At 46.9% G+C, this 27,592-nt stretch overlaps 1 protein-coding gene across 1 annotated transcript; it reads right to left on the bottom strand.

The window, feature by feature from the left end:
- Positions 1 to 329: 329 nt before the first annotated feature.
- On the bottom strand, positions 330 to 26,918 carry LOC119454006 (scoloptoxin SSD14-like). The gene is made up of 12 exons (XM_037716024.2): positions 26,719 to 26,918; positions 23,696 to 23,818; positions 20,524 to 20,618; positions 18,213 to 18,399; positions 16,601 to 16,755; positions 15,160 to 15,297; positions 13,489 to 13,628; positions 12,041 to 12,234; positions 8,943 to 9,060; positions 7,085 to 7,207; positions 2,039 to 2,152; positions 330 to 500 (listed from the first exon to the last, which is right to left on the bottom strand). The coding sequence occupies exons 1-12, from the start codon at positions 26,916 to 26,918 to the stop codon at positions 330 to 332; spliced, it is 1,758 nt and encodes a 585-aa protein (XP_037571952.2).
- Between the last annotated feature and the right edge of the window lie 674 nt (positions 26,919 to 27,592).

Here is a 27,592-nt window from a genome sequence, read left to right as displayed (position 1 = left end):
CGTTATCACAAACGGAATACAATTTCCTATACTAGGTGCAGTGCAATTATAATGTATGTTTACCGGAGAGGTTACGCAACGGTATAAGGTCGAAATTGCTTTTAGCTGGGCTGTGAGGGTTTCTGCGTTCTCTTAGTAAATGACGAAAGTTGATAAGTTGTGATGTCAACTGATGGCAACGAACAGACGCTCAAAATGTTCGTGGGCAAGTTTCTCGACGTCAACCAGGCAGAGATTGACGTGCACTATCGTTGACGTCCACAGAAGGCGCTACGTTCGCTGTCGTGAGGCACGGCACCGAACGTGACGAACAAAGTGGTGTGTTCTCGTCATTCTCCGTCCACGAAGTTGTTGGTCTGTCGCCGAAAGTCGTAGGTAGCGTAGATGCGGTCGCCGCTGTTTCCCTCGCCGAAGCGGCGTGCCATGGCCATGACGTCGCTAGGCCACGTGCCCTGGACCTCCGTCTTGTGGCCGAGGAACTTGAGCGTGTCCACAATCTCCTGCAAGCGTGTGCGCAGTTGCGAACAGCAGTACACTCATTGATGACGGTGATGATTGCTCGGAAAAGCGGGCTACTTTAACGGCAACGCCGCAGTCATGCGGGCAGACGAAATGCACTGGATGTCTCATCTGGTGCCGTCTGATTTTGGAGGCCACGCGCAGGGCCATCGCCGAGGCCATGCAAATCCAATAGTGGAGCGTTCTTATGCTCAGACATCGTCTGCAGCTGCTTACCAGCTCATCTATCGTTCTCAACTGCTTCACGTAGCCATTGTGGCATACGATAGCAATGGCAGATGACAGTCAAGCACTGCAGGTGAGTGTTACGCCTTGCGGACGATGTCCGTTACATGAACATCTTCCATGATGCTAAAACAAAACGATGCTCGGTGCGCATGCGCCAATCCCTCGCCATTTCCGCATGCGCGCTCCTTGACACGGTGCTGACCGACCTTGTGGGTTGACGCTACAATGAGATTACTGAAAACTTAGCGAGCTCTCCTGCCCAAGATTACAGCGGCCATTTTGGGACACTCCGCCCGTGATCAATGTGCACGGGGTGTGCCACTTACAGCAGGCAAGTAAAAAAATCAAAACCCCCTTTCTTTAAGAACGATGGCTGAACGCGAAGCTTTCTCCCATGCAAACTGAATCAAAGTCAAAGCCCAAAGCCAACGACGACCACGCAATGAATCCAAGAAATGCTGAGCGACCCGATGCAATGCATATGTGATTTGATTGCTTGTTTTGGATTGTATTTTTTGAACGTTGAAGTTGAATGAAGACACAATTCGCTGAGTTTCATAGCCTTTATTTTAGATCATGTAGCCGTTCATGCTACATGATCTACATGTTCAGCTACATGATCTAAAATAAAGGCTATGCAACTTAGCGAATTGTGTCTTCATATATATATATATATATATATATATATATCGTATACGTATGTCGTGCGCCGTTGTTGTATGGTGTGCGCCGATGCGCAGATAGTGTGCCATTGTGTAAGTTGGCTTTCCTGCAGAGCGTTTTCGGTGCTCCCGGACGGAGCAGTGAGACATAGAAACCTTCGCTTTAAAGTGAAACGGGAAACTTGTCCGGCTTGTCCTCTACCATGTTATAGAAAGTCATCGCAGGTCCAGGAGGCAAGTATCGTTATTCAGGGAGGTGGACGACCGAGTAAGTTGGTTAGTGTTCAGACTAATGACAGCGCAAGAACAACTTGAGAGAAAGCTTTGGCTTGGCCTCTTTGATCCAATTAAATGCGAAGGGAGGAATCGTTTTTCTCGGCAACCCCGGCACCAATTTGTTTAAAAATATGTTTTAAAAATGTTTTAAAAATATCGAAGGTGATTCAGGGGCCCTTTAACATGCACTCAATGCACGGTACACGGGCGTTCTTGCATTTTACCCACTTCGAAATGCCGCCGCCGGGATTCGATCCCGCACCCTCGGACTTAGTAGTGCAACGCCCTAGCTACTACGCCGTGGTTTACTACGCCAACCACCGCGGTTTGGGCAAGTTAGGTTAAATACTCACGCGACTGACGGTGCTCTCTGCGTACAACGTGTCCGGTATGAACTGGTGGTGCAGGCGACCCCAATCGACGGCTCTCTTCAACGTCTGGTCCATCCACAGCTCACGCATCACCACCTGCGAGGGCGGGCGAAAACAAAAACCCATAACAACCCATTACAATCTATTGCAATAATAATAATAATAAAAAAGTGTTATTACATTAAGAGAAAGTTTTAGCTCGCGGGCTCCTATTAAATACACTGGAAAATGAGAAATCATTTTTTTCGGCAACCAGTGCACCTAATTTGGAAGGTTTGTAGTATTTAGAAGGAAAAATTAAAATGTAAGGACTGATGGAAACGGATTGTTGATTTAGGCCAGGGTTAGCTTTATAAAAGTTGTCTAAACTAAGTATTGTAAGAAAAAAAAAAAAGAAAACGAAACTATAAAGTTTTCAGCTTTGCAACTCGGCAATAAAAAAGGAATATCACAATTCTGTAAATTGCATCATAGTACACCTAAAGCGGAGAAAATTTATGTTTTATACGCTGCTCTGCAATATACCGTTCTTATATGAGTATGACTCTTGCAAAATTCTTGTACGCACTGTAGCAAATTGTTGAGCTGTAAATTTATCTATCAAACTTGTCCGCTTTAAATGCACTAACGGAAGCAGTTAACAGAATGACAATATCTGTTTTCGATGCATTGGGACAAATTCGTAAACTTCGGGCTACCATTTCTTTAAACTTAGAATTAAAAAAAAAAACTCCTTGTAAATATACTCACGCCCTAAATCAAAATTCCGCGCCGAGCAGTCACTGGAATTTAACTTTCTCTCTAAAGTGCTACAAATTTATTAAAATCAGCCAAGAAAAGCATTTCTGCGTTTTTCATGTATTTGAATAGGTGGCATCGGAGTTGGGCCCGATCTAAAGCTTCCTCTTAAGCTCTCTACGGTATATTATCGGGTAGCATTAAATCTAACATAAAATATTATAATTATAGTTTATTCACGTACACCTCTAAATTACACAGGTACAACAATAAATTGCAGATTCGACTACAATAAAGGGCGCGCCCTTCAACGTCTTTTCCTGGCTCAAGATCACGCGACCACCAGGTAAGCTACACTGATTAGTAAAGGCGCGCAAGGAATTGGACCTTACTCAGAACTGCTCGTGAGCAAGAACAAAGAGAGAGAGAGAGAGAGAGAGAGAAACAAGAACTACAGTGTCAAGCAGAGAGTGCAAACCATGGTCTGCGAGATTTACTAAACCGCGCTGTATTCCTTGCCCCGATGCTCGCCTCCGAGCTCGATCCCGCGGGCCTGAAGCGTACGCACGCCATCGTAGGTCTCCGTACAAACCTAACTCCACCCGCAGAAACAATATGCGGCCGTCACAATCCCTCCAGTATGTTCCTATGCTGAGGCGTATATCGTCGGAGGAGTTGTCCCCGACTCGGGCATCTGGCAGGCCGGAGAAACACGTACTTTCACCACGTCACCCATGACAAGGTTAGCCGCTTAGGTGGAAGCTGCCCGCTTGCAGGGGCATAAATTGACAACTGTTACTGAGCAGTGCACAAGCGACGTTCAAGTCAGTACCAATCTTAAGCATTGCCTCGAAATGCAAACATTCGATCCATTAATTGTACGGCTAGAGCGGTTATGTCCCGTGAATGGGTTCACTGCAATGGCGTGGCTTAGATGCATTCATTGACTCGAGGCTCCTGAATCTCCCTTTTATTGCGAAAGCATTATATGCCACATTACGCGAAAATCCGTCGGCGTGACCGAAAGATGGTACCAAAAATGGCCGACGCCACAAAGAGTAAGAACACGTCAAAAATTATCGGATTGATGTCACATTTCTGCGGGAGGTTCCTGTCAACGAATTCTATTAATTGTAGCTTTGAAAAGAAAATTTCGTATATTTCGGTCAAAGTAGGAATCGAACGCGGGCCTCCAGGGGGGAGGGGTGGGGGGGGGGGGGGAGGGGGCGAGACGAGTACGCTTTCCGGACGCCAAAGCGGTTCCACGGTTCTAGGTGACTATAGTGCCTAGAATATATTTATATTCTAGGCACTATAAGCTGACTAACGGTGTGCCTAGTGCTTGCTTGATTGCGCATGTCACGTCGCAGTCATATAGCCGACTAAAGGTGTGGCGTAGGGCGTGCGTCACTGGACACGTGACGGAGCAGACAATGGAGAGGAGGTGGCGCCACGTCATGAGTGAACGACATGAGCGCGTTCATGACGTCCCGAAATCTACAAACGGTAGCACGCTTTCGCATTGCCACACGTAAGCAGTCTTCGTCTTTCTGTGGTTTTACGTGCCAAAAACCAGTTCTGATTATGAGGCACGCCGCAGTGGAGGGCTGCTGATTAATTTTGACCACCTGGGGTTCTTTAACGTGCACTACAACGCAAGCACACGGGCGTTTTTGGCGACGTTTAGCTGCGGCACCAAAATGCGTATTTATATGATGATGATGATAAAAATGTATTTATTGTAGGATGGCTCGAAGGCCTATTATGTGGAATAGCAAGGGGCGTATTTATATAAAAACATCGCGAGGCGAGAAGGTGGTAAAGACTTCTGACATTGCTCGGCGAGTTTCCCGTTCTGATCTCGTCGAAAACCTCCGAGCCGACCCCAGAGGCCCTGGCAACAGTCACCAACGCCGCGCGCGTTCGGTGCGAACGCGGGCAAAACGGCGATGGCGTCGACAACAGTTCTGCGCGTTGCTGGTGCTGCTGCATGTCCAAGTTTATACAGCTGATAAAACTACTATGCTTACTTCGTATAGCTCTCTACTAAGTTGCTATCGCAATTGATGCTTCGCCTGCGATATTCGAACTTTTTCGATATTCGAAAAATGTCGAACTGCGACATTTTTTTTAAGGCTCCCTGACAACGGGCATGCAATCACGCTTGAAATGAAACACGAACGCCAGAGAACAAACTATCGCAGAAGGCGCGTTTTCCTCTCTATTTCACCAGGCAGTGTGCGTGCATGTGCGTGTGTGCCTAATTGCGCGTGTGCGTTTATATCCGGCGGCTTCAGTACCCAGCGTGTTCTTGTTTTTGAAAAGCTTATACGCTGTTAGACGCATAAGACGAATACTAGCACTAAAAATGTATTAAATAAGGAGAGAGCATAAAGGCCCAGCGTGCTGAAAAAATATTGTTGCGAATTATTTATAACGCTTTAACCTCGTCTATATGTGCGGTTTCGGGCATAATTTACTCAAAAGCCGATCCTGTTTTCGTTCGAGGGTCGCAATTATAGGTACACCAGCGAAACCGTTCTATCTGCGCATGTGCTGCCGCCAACGGGAGATTACACCTTTTGGCGTCAACACATGACGAAATGAACACAACACTGCTGAAAGCCACAGTAGTAGAGAAGAAATAAATATTGAAGCATGTTTTAGTAAATATCTTTTCTACAACGCTACAAAATGTACGCTTTACCGCGTGACAAAGCTCGGCGAGCCAGAAATGACGAAAAGACATAACGCACATGGCCGGATCACCGTGAAATTGCCGTCTCAGCTGGCCCTTGAAGCTATCGAGCTCCAAGCGTCACTCACGACTGCAAAATTTGGCTCAGATGTCCACAGCAGCATGTGCTACCCACGGAGTGTGCTTTTCACCAAGCCCGAGGTGTAGTTCAGGCCCCCTTGCAAAGCGAACAAATCCTACCAGCGACAACCTGTCATCTGCTGTCCCGATCGATTTATATTGCGCTTTGCTTTTATCAGGTGCACGCGGAGGCGTAACCTGTGAAATTCTGTGCTGTACCGTGCTCGTTCGCTATCTTCGCGAGCTCGTACATATCCTGCGAACGCCGGCGATTTTCAAACGAACGCCATAGAACGGCGAAGTGAAACACTGCAGCATCAGAGGAGACTTCGCGTATTTTACACGAGTGTCAGGATAAGTAATACCGGTCCGTTATTTAGTTCCCAACTCTGCAATAAAGGACGGTTGCAAGAGCATGCGGGCGGTTTTAATTATTCACTTTAGGTCATAAATGTAACATTGAAATTGAAGAAGAGCTAATTCGTCTGTGCTTAGCGGAAACCATAAGACTAGCAGCCCTCTTGATATATCCAACCTCAAATTGTGCTAGAAATACCACTACGTTCCAGTTAAGGCTGTTTCGAAGTACTAAAGGGATGCTTTTGAAAAGGCTAACTGGAACTCCAACGCATTTTTTTTTGTGCAAAATTTGAAGACGGGTGCTTCGAAAGTGGTGCTATTTCGAGGATTTCTCCTGAGAAGAAAAAGATAATTAAATTCTGTGGTTTCACGTGCTGAAACCGCGATACGGTTATGAGTTACGCCATAGTGGAAGACACCGGGCTAATTTAATGAACTTATTATTATTTTTTTGACATGCACCAAACGCATGACACACAAATGTTCTTGGTTTTTGGGATATGAAAGGTGGTGGTTCCGTTGACATTACCGAGACACAGTAATTAAGGTTCACGAAATGGGCTGGTTGGTTTGGGTTCGAAGGATATCTTTCCTGCGTAACATTTTAACGCGTAGGCAGAGAAAGAAGGCACCCGAAGACCAGTAGTTCACACCGTTAGAGCAACAACCGCTAGAACAACCAGTAAGACAGAACAACCGCCAGTTCACACATCTAGAACTACAACAACTGCTATAGGCTACCACTGTCTTGCTACCACTAAGACAGAACAAGCGCCAGTTCACACCGCTAGGCCAACAAGAACCGCCAGAACAGCCTCTAAGACAGAACAACCCCTAGTGGTTGTTCTGCTGCAGTCTGTCTTGTCCAAGAACTAAAATTTAGGTGAGCTCGTAAGTGTGCATGATCATCTTAAGTGCGCTAAGAAAATGACGACAGAAGAGAAGCGCTTGTCCAATCGTTTTCCTGTTGTATTGTCGTCTTCCTTGCGTTATTAATACAATCATACTTTCGGTGCTTGTCTACTTATCCAAACGTTCTGTTGGACAAAATGCATCCGTTCTACCGAGACACATGCATGTTCCTCCCAGAAAAATATTATAAAGTCGTGTACCTGGGCTATGCCAGAAATGGTTCGTCCACCGCCGCTACCAGAGACGGCCATGGCAACTCCGTACCCGTCTCGTACCACCAGCGATGGAGTCAGCGTAGACAGAGGCCTGTGTCCAGGGGACACCTGCGCAATATGTCGTATAACAACGCGCACGTATCCGCATCACAATCGAAGACAGCTACGGGGTATACAATCCCTCTTCATGTCTGCTTTTAATCTCCTTCAGGGGCGAACTAACTCCGCCCACTGAAAATTCTGGAGGCTTACGGGCCATAGCCACGATCTGATTATGAGGCACGGCATAGTGGGAGTTCCTGTTTAATTTTGAGCACGTTTAACGTGAGCCCAATACACGGTACACGAACGGTTTGGCATTCCGATCCCATCGGAATGCGGGTAATATTCCCTTGAGTAATATGCCCGATGTAAAACATTTGAAAAACAATGAAATAAGTTAATAAGCTGGAGGACGTAATGACCCCGAAAGCGGACACCCACATGTCTACCTTTCAATTCGTTTTACTAACCAACTTTACACGCATTATTCAAATTTGCAGCACAGGTCCAATCAGAAGGGGTTTCAAGATGTATGCAACATGTATTAAATACCATTATTTTCACCAATGCCCGGTTAATGCTTATTACTTTCCGGTGTGTAAGGAACGTGAAGAACCATTACTTTTTTAAGTTCCCCCAGAACCGATTTCACGATTAACGTCGACATTAAAGCAATAGGTATTGTTATAATGCAGCTTTTAACACATCGTGTTGCCACCGCAGACACACAAAGTGCCAATCCAGCTGCCAATCGCGATGCCAAATGAGATCACCACACAGTATGTCTTGTTGGAACCACTGTAACCTAGTTGAAACTCCGCTGTATCCAACTAGAATCCTGGCTGCAACTGCGTTGCAATGGCTGGTGTTGAATCCATTTGTTTGGATCTCTAATAACGTGTTCGATATGGGCTACCAGTAGTTGCCATAGGGTAGGGCGCATCTCTTGGGGTGGATCGGTCCAGCTCTCTCAGATGTAGGGATGGCAGAGCGTAATTTTCAAGAGAAAAAAAAAAAAGATGTGTAGAGGAGAGGGTCCACTGGGTCATTGCCAGTAAGTATGCAATGCGTCAGGGTGTTTTCCACCAACGCCGGTGTGCCACGTCTGTTCGCAACACGGTGTTGGATAGCAGTGTTTGTGCCCGGCAACATTAGTGAAGCGCCCTATCCAGTGTGCGTATGTGATGTGGATGGTAAGGGGAGTCGGTTTTGTTTGTATTCCTTGAGCCGAATACGGCGTTGTTTTCGATGTTAAGCTCTGACACTTCCTGGGCAATAGGTCTCGGGCCATTAAATTAGGGTTGCTCGGTGTTAGGGGATCGCGAGGTACTGACATGAACTATAGTATATTGCGATATAAGAAGAGAATTTAACATCACATTGGTAGGTTGCCGTCTTGATGCTACATCGTGCATTTCCTCACGGTCAGCTTGGGCGCTACATTCGAAACTCACTACACAGGTGCTTTTTGTCGTCTCGGACGACGGAGTGGTCTAAATCGAATCAGAGTCGAATTTCCACAAAAGCTGATGGCGAGAATATGATTAACGCGCTTTCCGTACAGTTCCTCACGCATCGGAATTCACACCCGGCATCAATTCTTTACGTAATAGCTTTCGAAATAACTTTTAAACTTGAATGTAGGCAACCGTGGATTACAATGTTTCAGGAACCTCACGAGCATATGCAAACTTACATTTTATCGTCGCCTGAAAGTTCGTTCCGCCCATTGAAAACTTACGAGTATAGTGCGCGTATTTGTAGAAAAGATACAATAGAGCACGAGAACTCGCTCTGATACCTGGTTGCGTGGCGTCTTTGACAGGTTGTACCGGTCGACTTCGTACGGCAAGTCGAAGTCTCGGATGACGTCATTGAATATGACGCCTGTGCTTCGAGACAGCACCATCGAGCCGAACCTGTGTATTGAGAAACCAGAACAAATTGCAGGGTTTGAGGTCCCAAAAGCAACACACGACTGTGTCGCAAACTTAAAGCGGGAGTTGCCAAGTTTATCGTGCTTTTAGCAACCTAAATAATGGTCTTTGCCAATTTTCCAATATTTAGACATTCCTTAAGTGATTCATTCAGTGACGTAAATAGAGAGTACATTCTTATTGCATAAATTCCTCAAATGATTTTGGCTTTAAGTGAGAAACCTCGATCCCGTTCTACTTCCAACGGTAGTTTAAGAGGTAGCTTCATCTCGGCGGCTCCTATCTAAATGCTTGGGATGGAGAAATCATTTTTCTCGGCAGTCACTGTACCGAATGTGATGAGGTTTGTTGCATTTTATACGAAAAGGTGAACTCTAGTGTCTGATGGCAGCGACTTTTAGATTAAGGCGGTGAAATATTACTTCGGGATTGTTAAACATTCCAGAATTGTAGAAAATGGAAGTGTCAAGTTTACAACTTTGTAACTCAGCAATAGAAACGAGATCGCAATTCTGTAGAGTGCACCTAGTAATACATTTAAAGGGGACAGAATTGATTTACTCTAAAGTGCTTTAAATTATATCCCTAATTTGTTTGCGCAACCCTCGGAAACACTGTAACCATCTCACGTAAGCTGTAAATTCATATACGAAATTTGTTGACTTTTGATCCTCTAACAGATGCTGCTTACAGAACTGCGACATCTGTTTTTAGTGCAGAGTTACTTATTTGTAAACTTCGTACTTCAACTTTTTTTAACCTTGCGAGTTACGGGAATTTTCGGAAAAAACTTTCAGGCCCTAAATAAATATTTTCCTTGCTAAAGTCACTACAATTTAACTTTCTCTCTAATGCAAGCATATTCATTCAAATTGGCCCGTCGGTTGTCTTAATAGAGCATTTCTGCGTTTTACATGCGTTTGGATAGGGAAATCAGGAGTTGGCCCTGAGCTAAAGCTTCCTCTTAATGGGGGAATTTATGTGCCTCATTTCGTCTCTGCTTCTAAAGACATCGTGAATCTCTTACTAGTGAGCCATCTGGGTGGACATCGAAGCTACTTTTCTAAGCAAAGCAAGACCTTGAGGTCGGATATCATTTTAGAAAATCTCGAGTTGTTTTGAGTTTTGGCGTGCCCAAAGTTGTCTCGCCACCACTAGAGGTACTATAAGGCTCTAATGAAAAAAAAAAAAATCATAAGAAACATATTAGAGATACACAAGTATACGCTGAGCGAGGCGTTTTCTGCTAAAAATGTGCTGAAGTTCATCCTGTTGTCTATACCTAAAAATGGTTGCTAATCAAGAGCAGCGTTTTTTCCCAAACACAAAAAAAAATGTTGCTTAGATCAGTTAGATAGGCTCAAGGAATCGGCATATATATATTGGTTGTGTCGTGTTAGTCGCACAACGATTCTCCAGGCTAATTGGCTGTTTTTATGTTTCGTAACTAATTGATGATATCACGTAATTCTTGTTCTCAGGTAAGCCTCGACCCTCTGACTATGTGTACCGCATATGGAGACGACACTTGAGCAGCAAGTCATCTTTAGTTATTAGGACTTAGGGAGTGACTCCAACCAAATAAGGGAATATATGAGCCCGACGTTTCGGAGCCAATTCGGCCCCTTCTTCAGGGGGTATTCTTCGGAGGTGGCGGTGTACAGCTGTTAAAAGGTCCATCGTAAGAAAGGAGGAAGGGGGAGAGAGCCGAAGGGGGGGAGACACTTGACAGGGCACCTGTTCTTGACAGACGGAAAAGGCGAAATGGTGGGGTGGCTGCGGCGTTACTGGTCGGCTGGGATGACCGATGCTGGGGGCGCTTTACCCGTGGGAATGCCGCTGAAGGTGGGCGGCGGGGGGGGATATGTTTTGGTGTTGGTGACCTAGAGCGGGGGTCTTTTCTTTTTTTCGTCGCGTCTCCAAGGCCATGGACATAACACAGAAGGTAGGATGCCCTTCACGCGGTTTATGTATTACCCGCCGTATTCTGAATGTGCCATGACTCCAGTAGCAGCCTTTTTCACCAGTTTGTCTCTGTTTGAATGATTTGGGTTTCTTTGAAAGCAAAGAGCCCCGCTCTAGGTCACCAACACCAAAACATCTCCCCCCTCCGCCCCCCTTCAACGGCATTCCCACGGGTAAAGCGGCCCCAGCATCGGTCATCCCAGCCGACCAGCAACGCCGCAGCCACCCCACCATTTCGCCTTTTCCGTCCGTCAAGAACAGGTGCCCTGTCAAGTGTATCCCCACCTTCCGCTCTCTCTCCCTTCCTCCTTTCTTACGATGAACATATAAGAGCTGCACACCGCCACATCCGAAGAATACCCCCGAAGAAGGTGCCGAATTGGCTCCAAAATGTCGGGCTAATAAATTTCCTTATTTGGTTGGAGTCACTCTCTAAGTCTTAATCAATTTTCCCAACCAGGCAGGTAATTCTGCCGAAATGTATAGCTTCAAATCTTCAGTGATTATTTGATATTGTGAGCAGTCATCTTTTGGTTCGTAATTCCTATTTCGGTAACAGAATGTCCTAGACAGCGAGAAGATTTTGCAACAGAGAATTGAATTCATTGAATTGAATTTGGTTCCAATCGAGGGAAAGGAACACAGATGAAAAGCTGCTAACAACGATACTGCGGAAGTCATCTCTCACAGTGAGGCGAGGATGCACAAAAAACAAAAATTGACTTCACAATTTTGCAATATTACACCAAGTGCGGAATGACATAAACAACAATGTTTTAGAAATAGGAGACTTTACTCGTAGGAACCATGAGAACTCTTACACTCATAGGAAAAAAAAACTAAGGTGTACAGTTTCACTAACAAGATTGTGAAAGGCGGAGGCACCATTACTATGCAAAAACAAGCAGACTGGACAGAGTCGCATCTCAACTGAAGCGACTTTGACGTAACTGGATTTAGCAACAGCGGGGGTACTGCGCACGTGTATAAAGCTCACCACGAGTTGAGCGACGAGGACACTACAATGGCGTCCCCATTTGGCGCGAGGAATCCGAAGTGAGCGGTGCCCGCTCCCAGCGAGCCGTGGAAGGGCGATCCGTAGTAGCTGGGCTCCGCCGAAGGACCCATGCGACTGTTGATTATGCGCGCTATCGTGGCGACGGTCTCAGGTGACGTAGCCTCGGTCACAATCTGCGACAGAGACGGCGTTATACACGTAGTTATGGTTTGCTGATTTCGAGTGCTTGAAAGCGGAAGCGACGTCAATGGATTGGTCCTCGCAAAAATTCGTTCAGGCACTCCTTAAATACCTGCGGACATCTTCTCGCGATGCGTGTAAGTACTCGTGTATGGCGAACAAATTACGCCAAAGAGATTAAAGTGCTTGCAGTGTGTTGCGCAGACTTCGGGTAGTTCCTTAACACGTCCACAAGGCCTCGAGCGTAACCAAGAAGTGCACTGGGTGTAATTATACGCTTCAGTTAGGCGTAGGACGTGGCGAATGAGTAGCATTTGGTGTAGTGCAGCTTTTGACAGTGCGTACTCGGCGCAGCATACAGAAACGTGCATCAGACGTTTCGAAGAGTGCAATAGTCTATATGTAAAACCTCCAGGTGCTTCAGCACACACCTACTTTGACCTAACCAAGAAGGTGGACCTTGGGCTACACTCTATGTCACAAGTTATTCCCAGCACTGTGGAAGCTGCTGGACTCCTTTAGCCAATAGGAAGGACGAATGCCCGTCGAGATGTGTTCATGCGCGCCGGGTCGTCTGCTCATAGTAACAGTAATTCGCGGTATACAACACGCATTTGGAAAGGCCCTAACATGTCATGCATGGCTTTGACATGTCGATCATGTACCAAGCAAAAAATAAAACTCTTCTAATCCTGCCAATAATAGAAAGTTATATCCCGAACTACATTCAGCTGCGCAAGGATATTACCTGTATATGCCTAGTACATTCGGCAGCGCTGCAAACGACTTGTGAGATGAAGTATAGAAACGCATTTATACTATATCGTACGTCAACATCCGGGTTGATTACATCCTGCCTGTTTCACCCCGTTCCCCGCACCGCTCAAGCTTTGAGAACGCGCCTCTCTGCTTTAAGAGGGCAGCTGATGGAACGGCAGCCATCTTGGTTAATGCAAGTAAGATGTGTGGGAAAGCCTGCTCACAGTAATTGACATGCCGGCTTCGATATACTAAAGCGTACGAAAGTACCCCACCTATAGCGAAGTATATTAGCATCATGTACGGGGTGTAGAGAAGCATTTTGCAAAGACTGAACTAGATTTCGGCTAGTCTAGACCCGTAGGACTTCCAAAGTGTGTAAGAACTTCATCACACAGCGTTGCCGTCATGGGTGCACGGTTTGCTCGGGTTTCTCGGGGTTGCTTCACAAAGAGTGAAGCTGTTGCTCCACTCTTTGTTTATCTTACCCCGTCTATGTCGGCGAACTGCGGGTCCGCGAGCACGTTGCGTCGACTGAAGGCGAACTTGAGCGACTCGACGAACCGATGCGCCGTCGAACTGTCGTCGGTTAGCGAGCCGTCCGGGTGCACGAAGTGGCCCATTACGCCTGCGACACAGGGGGACCACGATTTTGCACGTTGCCTGCTGAGAGGAGGCGCTGGAGCGCCCGCACCGTGTTCTGAACTTTTGATGGAATGCTATCGCGGGGTATAAGCGCGGACCATAGAGCGTCCTGCTGAAATTGCCAGATGGTATACTTTCGCGCTTCGGTCACTCAGATATACCACTGGAATCGCGGGAAGCACACGCATTTGTCTTAAAGGGGCCCTGCACCACGCCTCGGGCTTGGTGAAATAACGTAGTACGTGGGTAGCATATAGGCTGCTGTGAACATTTCAGCCACGTTTTGCTGTCGTACGCGGTGCGCGGAGCTCGCAAGCGGAGCGCGAAGTGACCTTTCTCTCAAACGCTCTCGCTTCAAACAGAAGCCATGTTCCTCATTCTTTTCCGGACGCCTTATTTCGTAACAAAGCGAATTCCCATACGCTTCTGCTATTGGTTCCGAGTCAGCGTTTGTCCCGTGATCTTCGTCTTTGTGTCGTGTCTTTTCGCGCTGTTGTTACAAAAATGCAGTGATACCATTTCTGCACGAGTCCACTGGCTGAGCGCACTGTGAATCGCTGAGGACAACCGCGTTTGGCTTACGTTTAGTACGTCTTTTAGGCGCCAAAATCGGAAGTCGTGGCGTCTACGTTAACATCGAAAGTGAAATTTGAACTGTGTGCCACGCCCCACGTACTCCGCCGCAGCCTTCGCAGTGCAAGTCATTGAAGGAGCAACGGGAGCACAGCGGATTCCATGTTTGATTGCCAATAACTCCGCTTCTGCTGAACGCATTGAAGTACGTTTTGCAGCAAAGTATTTCTGAAATGTTAGGCCTAACATTAAGTGACAGGAAGAGAGCGGTGTGCATCAGAGAGCAAACCGGGATAGCCGATATTCTAGTTGACATTAAGCGGAAAAAATGGAGCTGGGCAGGCCATGTAATGCGTAGGATGGATAACCGGTGGAGCATTAGAGTTACAAAATGAATACCAAGAGAAGGAAAGCGGCAGTCGAGGACGGCAGAAAACTAGGTGGGGTGATGAAGCCAGGAAATTTGCAGGCGCACGTTAGAATCAGCTAGCGCAAGGCAGGGGTAATTGGACATCGCATGAAGAGGCCTTCGTCCGGCAGTGGACATAAATATAGGCTGATGATGATGACGTTGATTTCTGAAATAGCCTATGTTCACTTCGGATATCTTTCTCCACTTCGATAAAAAATGGTTCAGGGCCCCTTCAACTTCGTGCTTGCGGCTTCAAACGTTCTCGTAGCGTTATTTATTATAATTTCGTTGTTCCAGATGTTCCATACATAAAAGTTTATTTTCCCCTAAACGAATGAAGGTAGCAGGTTCCCGCGTACATGCAATGACATTGCGCGTTGTAGTATATTAAATTCAATTTTTCGTCCATGTTAGTTATTAACGTCGGCACGCAATTGAACAAAATAACACTTCAACTTTAAAGCCTTTATAGACAAATGCGGCTGCAAGAAATTTAACTTAGGCGTGCGCGGGCGTCGTGCCCACTCACCGAGCACCAGTCCCAGGTAGAGTCCTCCAGCAGGTGGTCTGGGCGCAAGCAGCGTGTGACCTTTGGGCAGCGCAAAGGCAACGGGCATTGTGACGTTCACCCGATAGGAGGCCAAGTCCTTCTCCGTCAGCAAGCCCCCTGTACAAATGCAAGCAGAGCACACGCTTGTTAATTAGAGACACTCTAAACAGCAGTTAGTTGTAATAGTCAGTTTGCACTGGTACTGTATTACTCCATACTGCTTTCACTCTTGGCGGAAAGAGGTTGATTGCTGTAGGGGAGAAAACTAAAATCAAACTCACCTCCGCATTCGAATAGGACCATATGCCCTGTACTATAAGTTTATATGGTCGTACGAGTGTATAGGGGAACATAAAGGTTTTCGTACAGAATCCTGTCTGATCATGTAGGATTGTGGAAGCAGGGCATATGAGGTGTACGGTTTTTTTTTCTCAGTAGGACTATAGAGGAGGCACTCATATAAAAAAAATATTTCAGGATCTATGACCCAAAGAAATAGGGAGCAACAAGTGCAGGAGGATAAAAATACGGAACGAAATGGTATCACTGCATTTTTGTAACAACAGCGCGAAAAGACACGATGGACACGAAGACGAAGAAGATCACGGGACAAACGCCGACTCGGAACTAAGCTTTGTTCATGCAAAACTAGGTATTTTATGTACACACAACATTACAGTTAGGAACCCAGACACATACACAAGTAATAACACGTGTCACCACCTGTAAATATAGCATCCTCCCCAGAACTAGCTATCAAGGTATCAGAGTTCTTTCCGCGAGAGTGATAGTAGGCGAGGGTGATAGTCGAAGCAGGTCACATAGCACGCAAAGGTGCTGACTGCATCAGCCCGGCCTCGACAACACTGAAGCAAAAGAAACTTGCACACCCAAGTTTTCACGGAATCGACGATTGAAGACAATATAAGTGCACACAAAACCGTTCGGAGAAAAATGATGAGAAATATGAAAAGCTCAAGTAGGCTAGGTGACTGTTTGTACCCGCCCCGTTTCAAAGGGAATGCCGTTAGAAATCATCATGATGAACTTCGTCAGCCCTTGCTACTTCTGGCGGAGGAACCGCTAAATCGTCTGAGTAAATCCGGCCAATGGCCGACATGCTTATAACTGTGACAGGTATTTCTGCAAGTTTAACCAAAGCATTGGTATCTTGAACGAAACTTCATACGCTCCCCGCTGCCATGTGCAGAATGTTACTTTCTCGTATGTTCTCGCCGTCTTGCTACATCAGACCACCGTCAGTGGCACTATTTATATACGTACACATACCCACATACACGCTCTTATAAGTTGTCCTATCCCCCCTCTCTCTCTCTCTCTCTACCACGTGACCAGCTTCCTCCAATTCACACACATACACATTTTGTCCACATTAACAGTGGAACTGTCGGCTGCGCACCTTCAGCGTGTAGGTCTCCGGCGAGAACCGCAGCCAACGGGCCCTCGTAGACGGACGCCTTCCTCTGCGAGAGACCGTGAAGCGTTGCGGCCAGCGCCCTCTGCACGAGCGTCTCGCCTGCCTTCAGTGGTCGTCCGTCCCGCCAGAAGATGTCGCTGCGGGCGCCACACTGATTTAACGCGTGGCTCCGCGCAACAGCGCTACCGCAGCCAAGTTCCTTACAATAAAAAGAAGTCGCAGTTTCGCCCGAAAGGCGAAGCATCGATCGCGATAGCAAATTGGTAGACAGCTGTATACGAAGTTTGGATAGTAGCTTTGTCGGCCGTAGAAACTCATAATTATTCATTTACCATCTAAATTACCAAGCATGGTGTCACGCCCGCACAGGAAAACATAAACAGATCTCACTCGATGAGCGCGGACACTCGCTGTCAAAACGCTGGCCTGAGGAAGAGCGGCAGCAGCAGCGGCAGCGACCGAATTGACCTTCGTACTGCCTCTTGCTTCAAGGCGAACTAAGCGGTGAGTACGCAGCGTAATGAAGCTATGAGTCCCTGGCGCACCTAGACTCTGTAGTCATCGCAAATTGCTTTCAAGATAGGGCCCGCCATACGTATGGGCTCGCGCCATACGCAGCAGCTGCCGGAGTAGAACACCCCTCTCGGTGTCTTACGCGCGACGGAAGGCGGCGCGCTTCCTACCCGCTTTCCTCTCTTCCGCGTGCGAGACTGAACCTCCATCGTCGGCTCACCCTCCCACGCTTTTACTCGCACATGCAGCATATTTCGTGCGGGGACGATGTTATCGCTCTTGGAATTTATACGGAACATCACGGCGACGCCGACGGAGACGGCAGAAGCGGCAGTATCGTGTGATACTTCACGTACTCTGAGGGGACTGTCTCGCGATGGCACGCTTCTGTTGAAGTGAGGCCGCTCCCCAAGCCTCGGTGTAACGTGATCCGCTGCCTGTGCGGACAGAACGTCCGTGCTCTAGCGCTACGTGCTGACACCGGTGGGGCATTGAGAGTTAACGGGGTCGCTTAAACGTGGCGGTTTGCTTTTATTCCCTTTACCCCTTTTCCCAGTACAGGGTAGCAAGCCGGTACTTACACTGGCAAACCTCCTTGTCTTTCTTTCTTTCTTTCTCTCTCTTGCTTCCGAACTCCCACTACTGGATTGTTCAACAAACAAATCGCCTAATAGCTAATGTCTACGCAGTTTTCATAGATACGCGCTAAAAACGAAGACGAAAGGAGCACATACAGCAGGACGGGCTAATGTCTACACTAGTTCAGTTATAACTGAAATAATATTTCAGTGTCTTTTTGTACAAATGTACTTTGCATGTGCAGAAAAAAGAGGAATAATTTCTTCGAATATTCCTTGAAGTAGAACTGTGTTTGGGCATTACAGGGATACAGGTACTACTACTTTTTGACCATGCGTACTCTTTTGACCGTCTGTTTTTAACACTTGGAAATATCGCCAAGCTTCTTGACATATATTTAACTTTGACCAACCTATATATTTATAAGCTGTCTACCTTGACATTGCGGTCGCTTTGTTTTAACCTGTTCGAAAGGCTAACTGGCAATCGTAAACTGGTGTACCGCAGTGCGCTGGAGCCGATCTCTGGCTTGGAGGCGATAATGGCTGCCAGTTCGGGGCTGATCGGAAAGCCGTCGCGTGCCAGGGCTATGGCGTCGGCGAAGAGGTTGGGCCAGGGCACGGCCGTGCCGGTCACGTTGAGGATCGTCTCCAGGGCGGCCATCTGTCCCGGCACGCCTACGTACATGGCTGCGCATGCGCCAGAAAGAAGGAGATGAGGAGGAGATGAAAGGGCGAGGAGGAGATGAAAAATTAGGACAGCTTGAATAAGCATAGCTACCTATGTACGCATGATACGGTCACACGCACACACACGTCTACATACATACATACATACATACATACTTACATACATACATACATACATACATACATACATACATACATATACATACATACATATATGCGTACATACATGCATACATACGTACACAAAGTGGCCTTCGTTGTCTTTTGATATACTTCAAAAAGAGATTTAACGCTTGCCTCTGCGTTGTTAAAGCTGAGATTTCGCTAAGAGATCGCAGTTTTATCTGCGTCGTTCAACATCACACTTTTCATTGTTGGGTGCCAGCTGCGCCCGGAAAATAAATGAAAACAAAAAAGCATGGTTCTGTGAGCGTAAGTGCTGCATGTAGACAGACTGGTTTTCGCCGCCTGTCGCCGTCACATGAACGTTCAAGAACACCTCGCACATCTAAATGGTATTAATTTCTCATTGCTTTATGAACGCACATACAGCGCTTTAATTTCTACACCCTGAGTTTGTTAACTGCTTATTTTAGAGCGTAGCTCTTTGGCGTCCGCTTCTGCGGCGAGTGTGGGCGTCGGCGTAACCGAGCGAACGAGCACAGCTAAAGAAAGCGAACGCGGAGCGCAGCAGGGGATGAAAGACGCGAGCAGGAAAACGGAGAGGAGGGTGCAGCCGAACCATGAGGCGGAAAGCGGAGGAGGAGGGTATGGCGAAAGTGTGAGAAGAAAAGCGTAATGCGGCGACGATGGCTACGAGATGGCGCCAGCGCTTCGTCTGGGAGGTCTGTCGGCGGCGGCTTCTGTGAATCGCGCCCACGCGTCACCCACGCGCTGGCCCCACGCGCTGGCTCTCGCGATATCCAGATTAGTGAGGCAGTCGCGCCACACTTCGCTCTGTTTGCAACGTGCCGAACGAGACAGACTGTCCGCGCCAGCCAATATATCGCGAAATGAAAACACGTGCAGAGATTCGCTCAAATTCCTGCATTCGGGAGTATCGTAATCGTCGCTGAATTTTTTTTATCATTACTCGTTCTCAACTTGCTTCATTGAAATTATTTCTATGCTCTGTACTACTGCCATGATGTCGCAAGATGAACGGTTCCAAGACTGTCACACTTTCATACTGTCATACTGTGTGTACCGTTATACTGTCGCAAGACTACCTGTCATTCCTCCGCGTTTAGTCTTCTTGTTGCCCCACAAAAAGTTCTGAAGATGAATGCCATACTCTTTTTTTTCGCACTCTTGACACAAGAGCGTTGTTGCCTTGCGATGTTCTCCAGCCGTGTTTCTTGTTCCTTATGCCATTCAAAACCGCGCGCACTGCAATGTCATCATCACCACCATCAGCCTACATTTATGTCCACTGCAGGACGAAGGCCTCTCCCTGTGATCTCCAATTACCCCTGTCTTGCGCTAGCTGATTCCAACTTGCGCCTGCAAATTTCCTAGCTTCATCACCCCACCTAATTTTCTGCCATCCTCGACTGCAATGTATATTTGTATCATTTTTCTAGACCACGGTAGTACGGCTCCGCTACAATAATGCCTTGCGGGCGATGCATCGATATGAATAAAAATTGAAAAAAAGGAGATCAAGAACTACAACTAAAAAAAAAGCAGAACAATAAAGACAATACTTCGTAAATTGGGCGATGTAGTGCTGATTCATGTTTGAAGGGTATTGCGAAATCCTAAGCATGAAGAAAGACAGGGTAACCACGGACATAAGCGCGCGCTTCCATCTGACAGAATTTATTCAAGCAACCAAGACTTATATAGGTGTTAGCGCTACACTGTAAAAGCACCCTCGAAAATGAACGAGGGTGTATATCGGTTTAAAATTCAGACCCTTACAGCCATAAAGCGTGTTAGGGTGGGAGGTATAGATTATTTTCATCCTGATTCCCTTTGGGGGTTTGAATTACTTTACAGTGTACCCTTCAAACATTAATCGAAACGAGAACAACACGATGAACGCAACGAACGTGACCAGCAAGCTCAAATAGTCTGGACAGCAGCCAAAAACGCGACAGTCACAGTCCCCGCGACCCTCACCGTTCAGCGTGTGGCCAGTGCCCTCGTAGGTCTTCCAATTGGCGGCCGCCGGGGCCGTTTCGTGTCCATCAACGACAATGGCCTGCTGGGCTTGCCTGAATCAAATGAAATACTTATTTGACATTGCGGAGTTACACACTCACGCAGGGTCACAGACGAAAATTTGAACGAAATCGGCTTGACAGGGCTGGTGCCGTCTATGCCAGATTTGTATCGAATCTGATCCTTAACTACTTGTTTTTCTTTCTTGTCTATGTATGGTTGGTTTGTAGCATTTATTAGCAATATTTTCTCCAGCGTTTAATTATACGGCGCGTGCCGATGGAAGGAAGTACAACTTATTTTATTCGATCTTTTTTTTCTCATCAAAATTCAATTGTTTCGTCGCATGCTGCTTGTGCCAGTGTCACCGTGAATAGGGATTAATGCTGTGTGAAGCTGCTCATGAAACTTGTTTATTTACCCTCTTCATTATGTATGTATATTGATGAAAAAAAAAAGATCACACGAACCCAATTGGTGGTAGTAGTAAACATGCACAAAGGAAAGATAATATGGTAGGGTGATATAATAACGGGCAAAACTGGCAAAATGTACAATTTACAAAACTTACAAAACTCGAAACTTACCAATCTAGCTCAGCAATAAAAAATATAATAATTTTGCACACTGCACCTAATAAGGCATATAAAGCGGAGAAAATCGATGTATTATATACCGTTTTGAAATATATAGCACTAATTTGGGAGCAGCACTTTTGCAAAACCCCTTGAAAACATTGCAACCATTAAGGTGAGCTATAAATTCATATATAAATTTACAGAACGATGATATTAGATCTTGACACAGGATCAAGAGATTTATAAACTTTGTGCTTCTATTGCTTTTTTTGAAACCTAAAAATTTTCAATTTTCTTTCTTTAAAAATATGACGTCAAAAGTCAACATTTTCCTTCCTAGATTAACTACAATTGAACTTACTCTGCCAAGTGCAACAAGTTTCAGTCAAATTAGTGCTGTGGTTGTCTCGTGCAAGTATTTCTGTGTTTTATGTGTATTTGAATAGCGAAATTGGACTTGACCCGATCTAAAGCTTGCTCACAATGGTCGCATGAGCGTTTCATGTGAACTCACGTGCCGGCCTTGAAATACGTTGATTACGTTGTCCTTTGGAATACGCTGATTACGGTGACTGCGTTGACTACGCTGGACTACGTTGCTTTTCGAAAGGAGCATGGGGCACTCGTTGTAGACTCCCCCCCCCGCATTCGTCTATATGGTGAACAAGATACCCGGGCTGGCCCCGAGACGTCAACTATAGGTTTGTTTTATTTCAACGTTAGGCGAGTGCTCGTTTTATTTTGACCACATGTATCATCACCCTCGCCTGACGAATTTTCGTCGGACATTGGTATTGTAAACTCTGCGTCATTTTGATTTCCAGAAGATTAGACCGGAAATGTAATGGATTGTTCGAACATGCTGATAAGGCACCGTTTGCTAGGGTGTGGCACACTCCTATTAGGGGGTGCCCAACCGCCAATGAGGTCGGCAATTCAACGTATCTTTTTGTTCAAATTTTAAAGAATAAAAAAAAAAGCCATGGGACTCCTTTGTTTTTAAGAGCAAGCAAGGCGTAATGATGAGGAGAACCCATGTTTGGTCTTATAGATTCCTAATCTTATATAAGCCCTCTACAATTCGTTTGTGTCGTTTACAACGAGGTGACAGCATGTATACAGCAATTGCTCGTTCAGGGACATTATCAATAACAAGAATTTAACATTTATTCTTCGAGAAGCATACGAGAAGCCGTGCGTCAATTTTTTTTTTTTAGGTTACCTGTCGTATGAAGCCAAGTGTCAGTGAAGCCACGGAAAGCAAATACACCCAGGCTGGACACACAAAGAAATCTGCTTGTTTCACTGTCACGCAAACTCTCTCTCTCTGTTTATATATATATATATATATATATATATATATATATATATATATATATATATATATATATATAAGTGAAGTAAAGAGTAACCGGAGCCGGCACAGAAGTAGTTCAAAAATAGAAGCACGTAGGAAAAACATAAGACTTTACTAACAAGACTAACAAGAGCCTTCATCAAGACTCTTGATGAAGGCCGGACCCCGGCCGAAACGTCAGTAAAGTCTTCTTATGTTTTATTGCGATAGCAATTATATGGACACTCAAAAGCAGATTTCTGCCGTCGCCGTCGCCGTGAGGTTCCGTATGACGTCAATGGAGATGAAATCGTCGCCGCGCGGTAGGTAAGTGGTTCTTGAGGGAAAGGGAAAGGTTGGCGCCGCCGAACGCTGTATGTGCGTGTGAAAGGGCGCGAGGGACGCGCGCTTTCACGGGGAGTGAACGCACGGCGGAGAACAAACGCGCGTTCTGCGCCGTGCTCGCTTAAGGGCTGCAGAAGTAGGCGTCTCTTTCCTCCTTTACAATCACCATATATGTAGAGCAAACGCGCCTTCTTCCGACGCGCGAGAGGCCGTGGGGGAGGGGGAGGGAAGGGAGGCGACGTTTAGCTGCGGCACCAAGTGCTTATTTATATCACAGGCTCCGGCAACAGTCACCAACGCCGCACGCATTTTGAGCGAACGCGGGCAAAACGCCGATGGCGTCGACAACAGTTCTGCGTGTTGCCGATGCTGCTTCATGTCCAAGTTTATACAGCTGATAAAGCTAATATCATTACTCCGTATAGCTCTCTACAAGTTTGCTATCGCAATTGATGCTTCGCTTTTCAGGTGAAACTGCGACAACATTTTTGAACTATATATATATATATATATATGTATGTATATAGATAGATAGATAGATAGATAGATAGATAGTGGCTGGATTTTTCAATGGGCCAAACGTATTTAGAAGTGGTGCTTCTCAGTATTCATAAATATGTGAATGAATGAAAGAATCGATCAATCAATCAATCAATCGATTTCATTAGACAGGCCTGACTCGCTGTACCGAACGGGAGCTGACGCTCACGTACGCAGCAAGCATGCTTAGCGCGCGATGGCAGTAACGTAATTACAGCGTTAACTCGAGAAATCGATCAAATCTGCAGAAGGAAAACCGACGCACGTGCAGGATAGCCTTTCGCGCGCGGGTGCCTGACAGGCTATTGAACGCGTCGCCCAATGGACTGACCCGCTGTAGTAGATAGCGTACAGGCCTCCTCCGATTCCGCAGCGGTTGGGCAGGGCGACGCACATGCAGAGGGTCGCGGCTACGGCCACGTCACCCACGGTGCCGTTCTGACGCAGGATGTTCCTGCACGCAAGAGGAGGCGGGAGTGATCCTGCCATGTATCACATCGCTACGGACAACATTTTCAAGTCGCTTTGAATATTCATTACGCGGCACAAGAAACGATTTTGTTGTTCACTAATTAAGAAGACCACGACTGAACCCTTGTGGCAACATAGGTTCGAAGACATTCGTGGCATTGCCAGTGACAATATCATGAGATCGCTTGTAATGACGATCGCATGCAGCAGCTAAAGCTTAAAACGCGTGGACGGAAAGTAGCGTTGCCGGGGGAAAACATAAGCAGGTACCAAGCAATACGGCAATCAATGTTTACCAGTTTTATGCGAAGCATTCTGCCCATAGCTCGCTATCTAACCTATTTAGGGGTTTCGAAAGGCGTTACCACATGGCACGACGTGCTCGTTGGGTCAAAGTGTTCGCTGTGCCACCCATTTGTGTTTGCGAAACGAGCGTGTGTGAGACAGGGTTAGACGATGACATGACGATGGTGATGTACGGATGTCCATGACAGCGACAATGACATGATGGCGGTGACAACAAAACTACGGCGGCACGATGGCAGCAGCCAATCCGGAAGGCGGGTCACTTAGAATCGAACTGTATTCCGACAAAGAATGCTCCGCATTATAACATGTGGCTGTTAATTGGACACGGTGCACCCGCCGTGGTGGCTTAGTCAGCTAAGGCGTTGCGCTGCTGAGCCCGAGGTCGCGGGATAAAATCTGGAGGCGAAATGCAAGAACGCCCGTGTGCTTGGTTTGTAGTGCACGTTAGAAAACACCAGGTGGTCAAAATTAATCCGGAGTCCTCCACTACGGCGTGCCTCATAACCAGAACGATTTTTGGCACGTGAAACCCCAGAAAGAAGAAAGAAGAATAGGACACGGTACACCGAAAGGACCGTTTCATCGAAGAGACCTAGCAGTCGGAAAGGCAGCTGCTCGCGGCTGTCGATGCCCTCAAACAGGCGCGTATTGCCTCGGAGCCAATCAACCTCCAGGCGGAGATTCAGAACCTCACGTGGACCTGTCCTTGTCTCACCTGCAAGCGTCACCATGGTCTTCAAGATTCTCGAGCTGTTCACTCGGCCACCGGATTTTCGGGCGTGGCTTCATTCCCGCTCTTGACCGGGAAACATCGTTAAATTCTGCCTGACCAACTCCGTGCAATGCAGCGAAGTCTATGCCTTGCGTCTGCCAACCAGCGACGAGAGCAGCCTGACTGCATGTTCTAGAAAACTGGGGAAGAAGAGGGCTCCTCCATTGTGCCCTATTGATGCGTGTGTATAGTTTCCATTGGACAGGTCTAGCTTCTCCGTAAACGAATTAGCGTTTGCGGTGTAGCGGATCAACGGAGAGGGGTACGGCAGTAAGAGCGCTGCTAGCGAAGTCTGGTGACGCAGGTTTAACCAGGGAGCACACAAAGCCAATATTGCAGTGGCCTACTATATTTTACTAAACTGCTCGCGTAAATCGTTGATAGCGACTAATCGTTTACGAGCAGCCGTTTAATGATTTTCCTCCGGCGAGAACAATCACGCGAGACTGGACTGGACAAACTTTATTTGGGTCCTGCAGGACGCGCTTAGGGTGTAGCGGGACAAATTTTTTTTCTCAAATGCGTTGTTGTGGGACAAAACGTCACAAGATGTCACTACAAGTTTTGCTAATACCATCCCCGGCTCCCATAACCCGGTAATCTGTAAATATGGAAAAGGTAAAGCTCTATATTCCATCAGGAGTTGCGCCGACGATCGTCAGCAGCCGACAATGGACGAGAGCTACTTATGGTTCTTGTTCTCGCTGTCTGAACGCGACCCGTAGGTTTGGCTGCGCTGTACGGATTAGGTGGGTTCAATTCTTCCGAGATTTCTGTACTGTGCTTGCCGTAACAAATTTGCGCATTATATAAGAACTGTCCCGATTCCACTGCTTCTCACTCCAATTCTGGGATTTGACTCAGGTCAACGACTGATCTAACCTCTGTTTGATTTTTCTCCCGGTCATCATCATGTTTCGAACATCGTTAGTATGATGAACCTGCTGTGTTCGGTAGTCTAAGTATTTCACGATGGATAGATGGTCTTTAGTCAGGTGCCTTTCTCGCTCGCCTATATAGTCTCACCCACAACTTCGCTCGACATGTTTTCAACAGTTTCTGACAGTTTTGGTGCAGCCATATCTGGAAGTTGTCCGACAAAACGGGTTGTCCTTGCGCTTGTGTGTTGCTCACTTGAATCATTTCAAGTGGCATCCGCAGACGAAAAAAAAAGGAAGAAAGAACCACGGTAATCACCTACCACCCTTTTCCTCCACGCAGATCGTCGCACCTGCAGTAGTCGTCTCCTTATGGCATCTTCCACTAGTCCTCGAGCGCTCAGGGCGCGCTGCAAATGTATTGTGAGGCACACCAGTTGCACTTCGTTACAAACTCACTTTAGAGGACAAACGTGGGCCGTTTCCGAGGTGTTTTCCGTTTGTGTCGCATGTGCGTCATCCGCCTTGCGCACACGCTGGCACAGAGGGTACCCGTAGATGTTTCGGCCCTATTAGGTCACGATCAAACTGACCAACTAGATGACTGCGAGCCATGAAATCTGACGGATGACGCATTCCAAGAATTGATCCAGTACTGTCCGTATGCAATAGGCCCGCTTGTTTTGATTTGTTGTTTTACAATGCCATGTTTTACACTTACACGACAGGATGTTTTATATCGGCATGTGGTTCAGTACTGGGATTCTCACCCAGTACTTCCCGCATTCGAGGCGGATGTTCTTAGACAAGGCCATCACTACTGACAGCCGAATGATGAAGGAATGAATGAACGCCAGAGATCGGCCCGTTTCTCAACTCCAGCTGCTGCTGCTGTTCGCAGCAGGAAAGGAAGAGTCGACTGACCTGGTAGTGTTGCCACATTCGTGGTGTCCGACGATGCCCCACCGGGAGAAGACGCCCATCACGCTGGGAGACACCGGTGGCTGGCTGTCCTGCTTCCGGGTCCGCAGAGTGCGTGCCAGGTTCAGGCTGAGAAGGGAGACCACCACCAGAGCGAACAGGATTCCCGCGGCCGTCCGAAGGCGCCGGCTCGTCTGGCCCATCGAGGAGTCGCTCGGGATGTGCGATCCGTAAGCAGGAGCCGTGTGGTCACCGCAACCGCTGTGTATTACTCGCCAGTTTAATAGGACACTGAACCGCTACGCGCTATAACTTCACGTACTCAGAATGAGGCCTCAACTCGGAGGTTTTATTCAACTCATAGAACGGACGGACGGACGGATGGCTGCATTTATGAATGCGTGGATTGCGATTATCCACTTTTTTCTCGTCGTTGGGGGTTGATGACACCGAGCTAGGTGATATTTACGCTTCGTTTAATCTCGACCCTTAGAGACACACTGAAAAGAAACGGTAGATCGGGTTATATTGCTAAAGCCTTATTTCCGAACACCAATTTAGTCAATGTTGTGGTAATGGGACAATATTAGAAGTGAAAGCAAGATTGAAAGTTTTGTCACACCAGCTGCAGGAGATGTAGGAGGATGTAGGGATGTAGGAGGTCCCGTGCCTGATTTTGCGTCCACGCTTGCTGTCACCGCAAGTGCGGGGGCACAGCTTAGCTAGCTTGTTCGGCGCAGAAAACGCCAGAGCGACACCATGCCTGCTAGCATTTCTCTTGAGTTGATGAGCGACATTATGAAGATTAAGGTACTACCCCAGGCCTGAAGGGTTCACGTTCAGCGGCCGTCGTCTTTCCGTAGGGCCTCAACAACTG

Source organism: Dermacentor silvarum, chromosome 5 (assembly GCF_013339745.2).
Source record: "Dermacentor silvarum isolate Dsil-2018 chromosome 5, BIME_Dsil_1.4, whole genome shotgun sequence".
NCBI classification, from domain to species: domain Eukaryota; kingdom Metazoa; phylum Arthropoda; class Arachnida; order Ixodida; family Ixodidae; genus Dermacentor; species Dermacentor silvarum.
The sequence above is the reverse complement of the archived record's forward strand: the minus strand, read 5'-3'. Positions and strand labels throughout refer to the sequence as shown.

What these genes read in the sequence shown, in the direction of transcription:
- LOC119454006 (XM_037716024.2), bottom strand. Translation starts at nt 26,918, where the DNA reads ATGGGCCAGACGAGCCGGCGCCTTCGGACGGCCGCGGGAATCCTGTTC. An exon ending in TACGCTATCTACTACAGCGG is followed by an intron (nt 20,619 to 23,695) that starts GTCAGTCCATTG and finishes CATTTGATTCAG; the next exon opens with GCAAGCCCAGCAGGCCATTG. An exon ending in CAGAGAGCACCGTCAGTCGC is followed by an intron (nt 501 to 2,038) that starts GTGAGTATTTAA and finishes ACACGCTTGCAG; the next exon opens with GAGATTGTGGACACGCTCAA.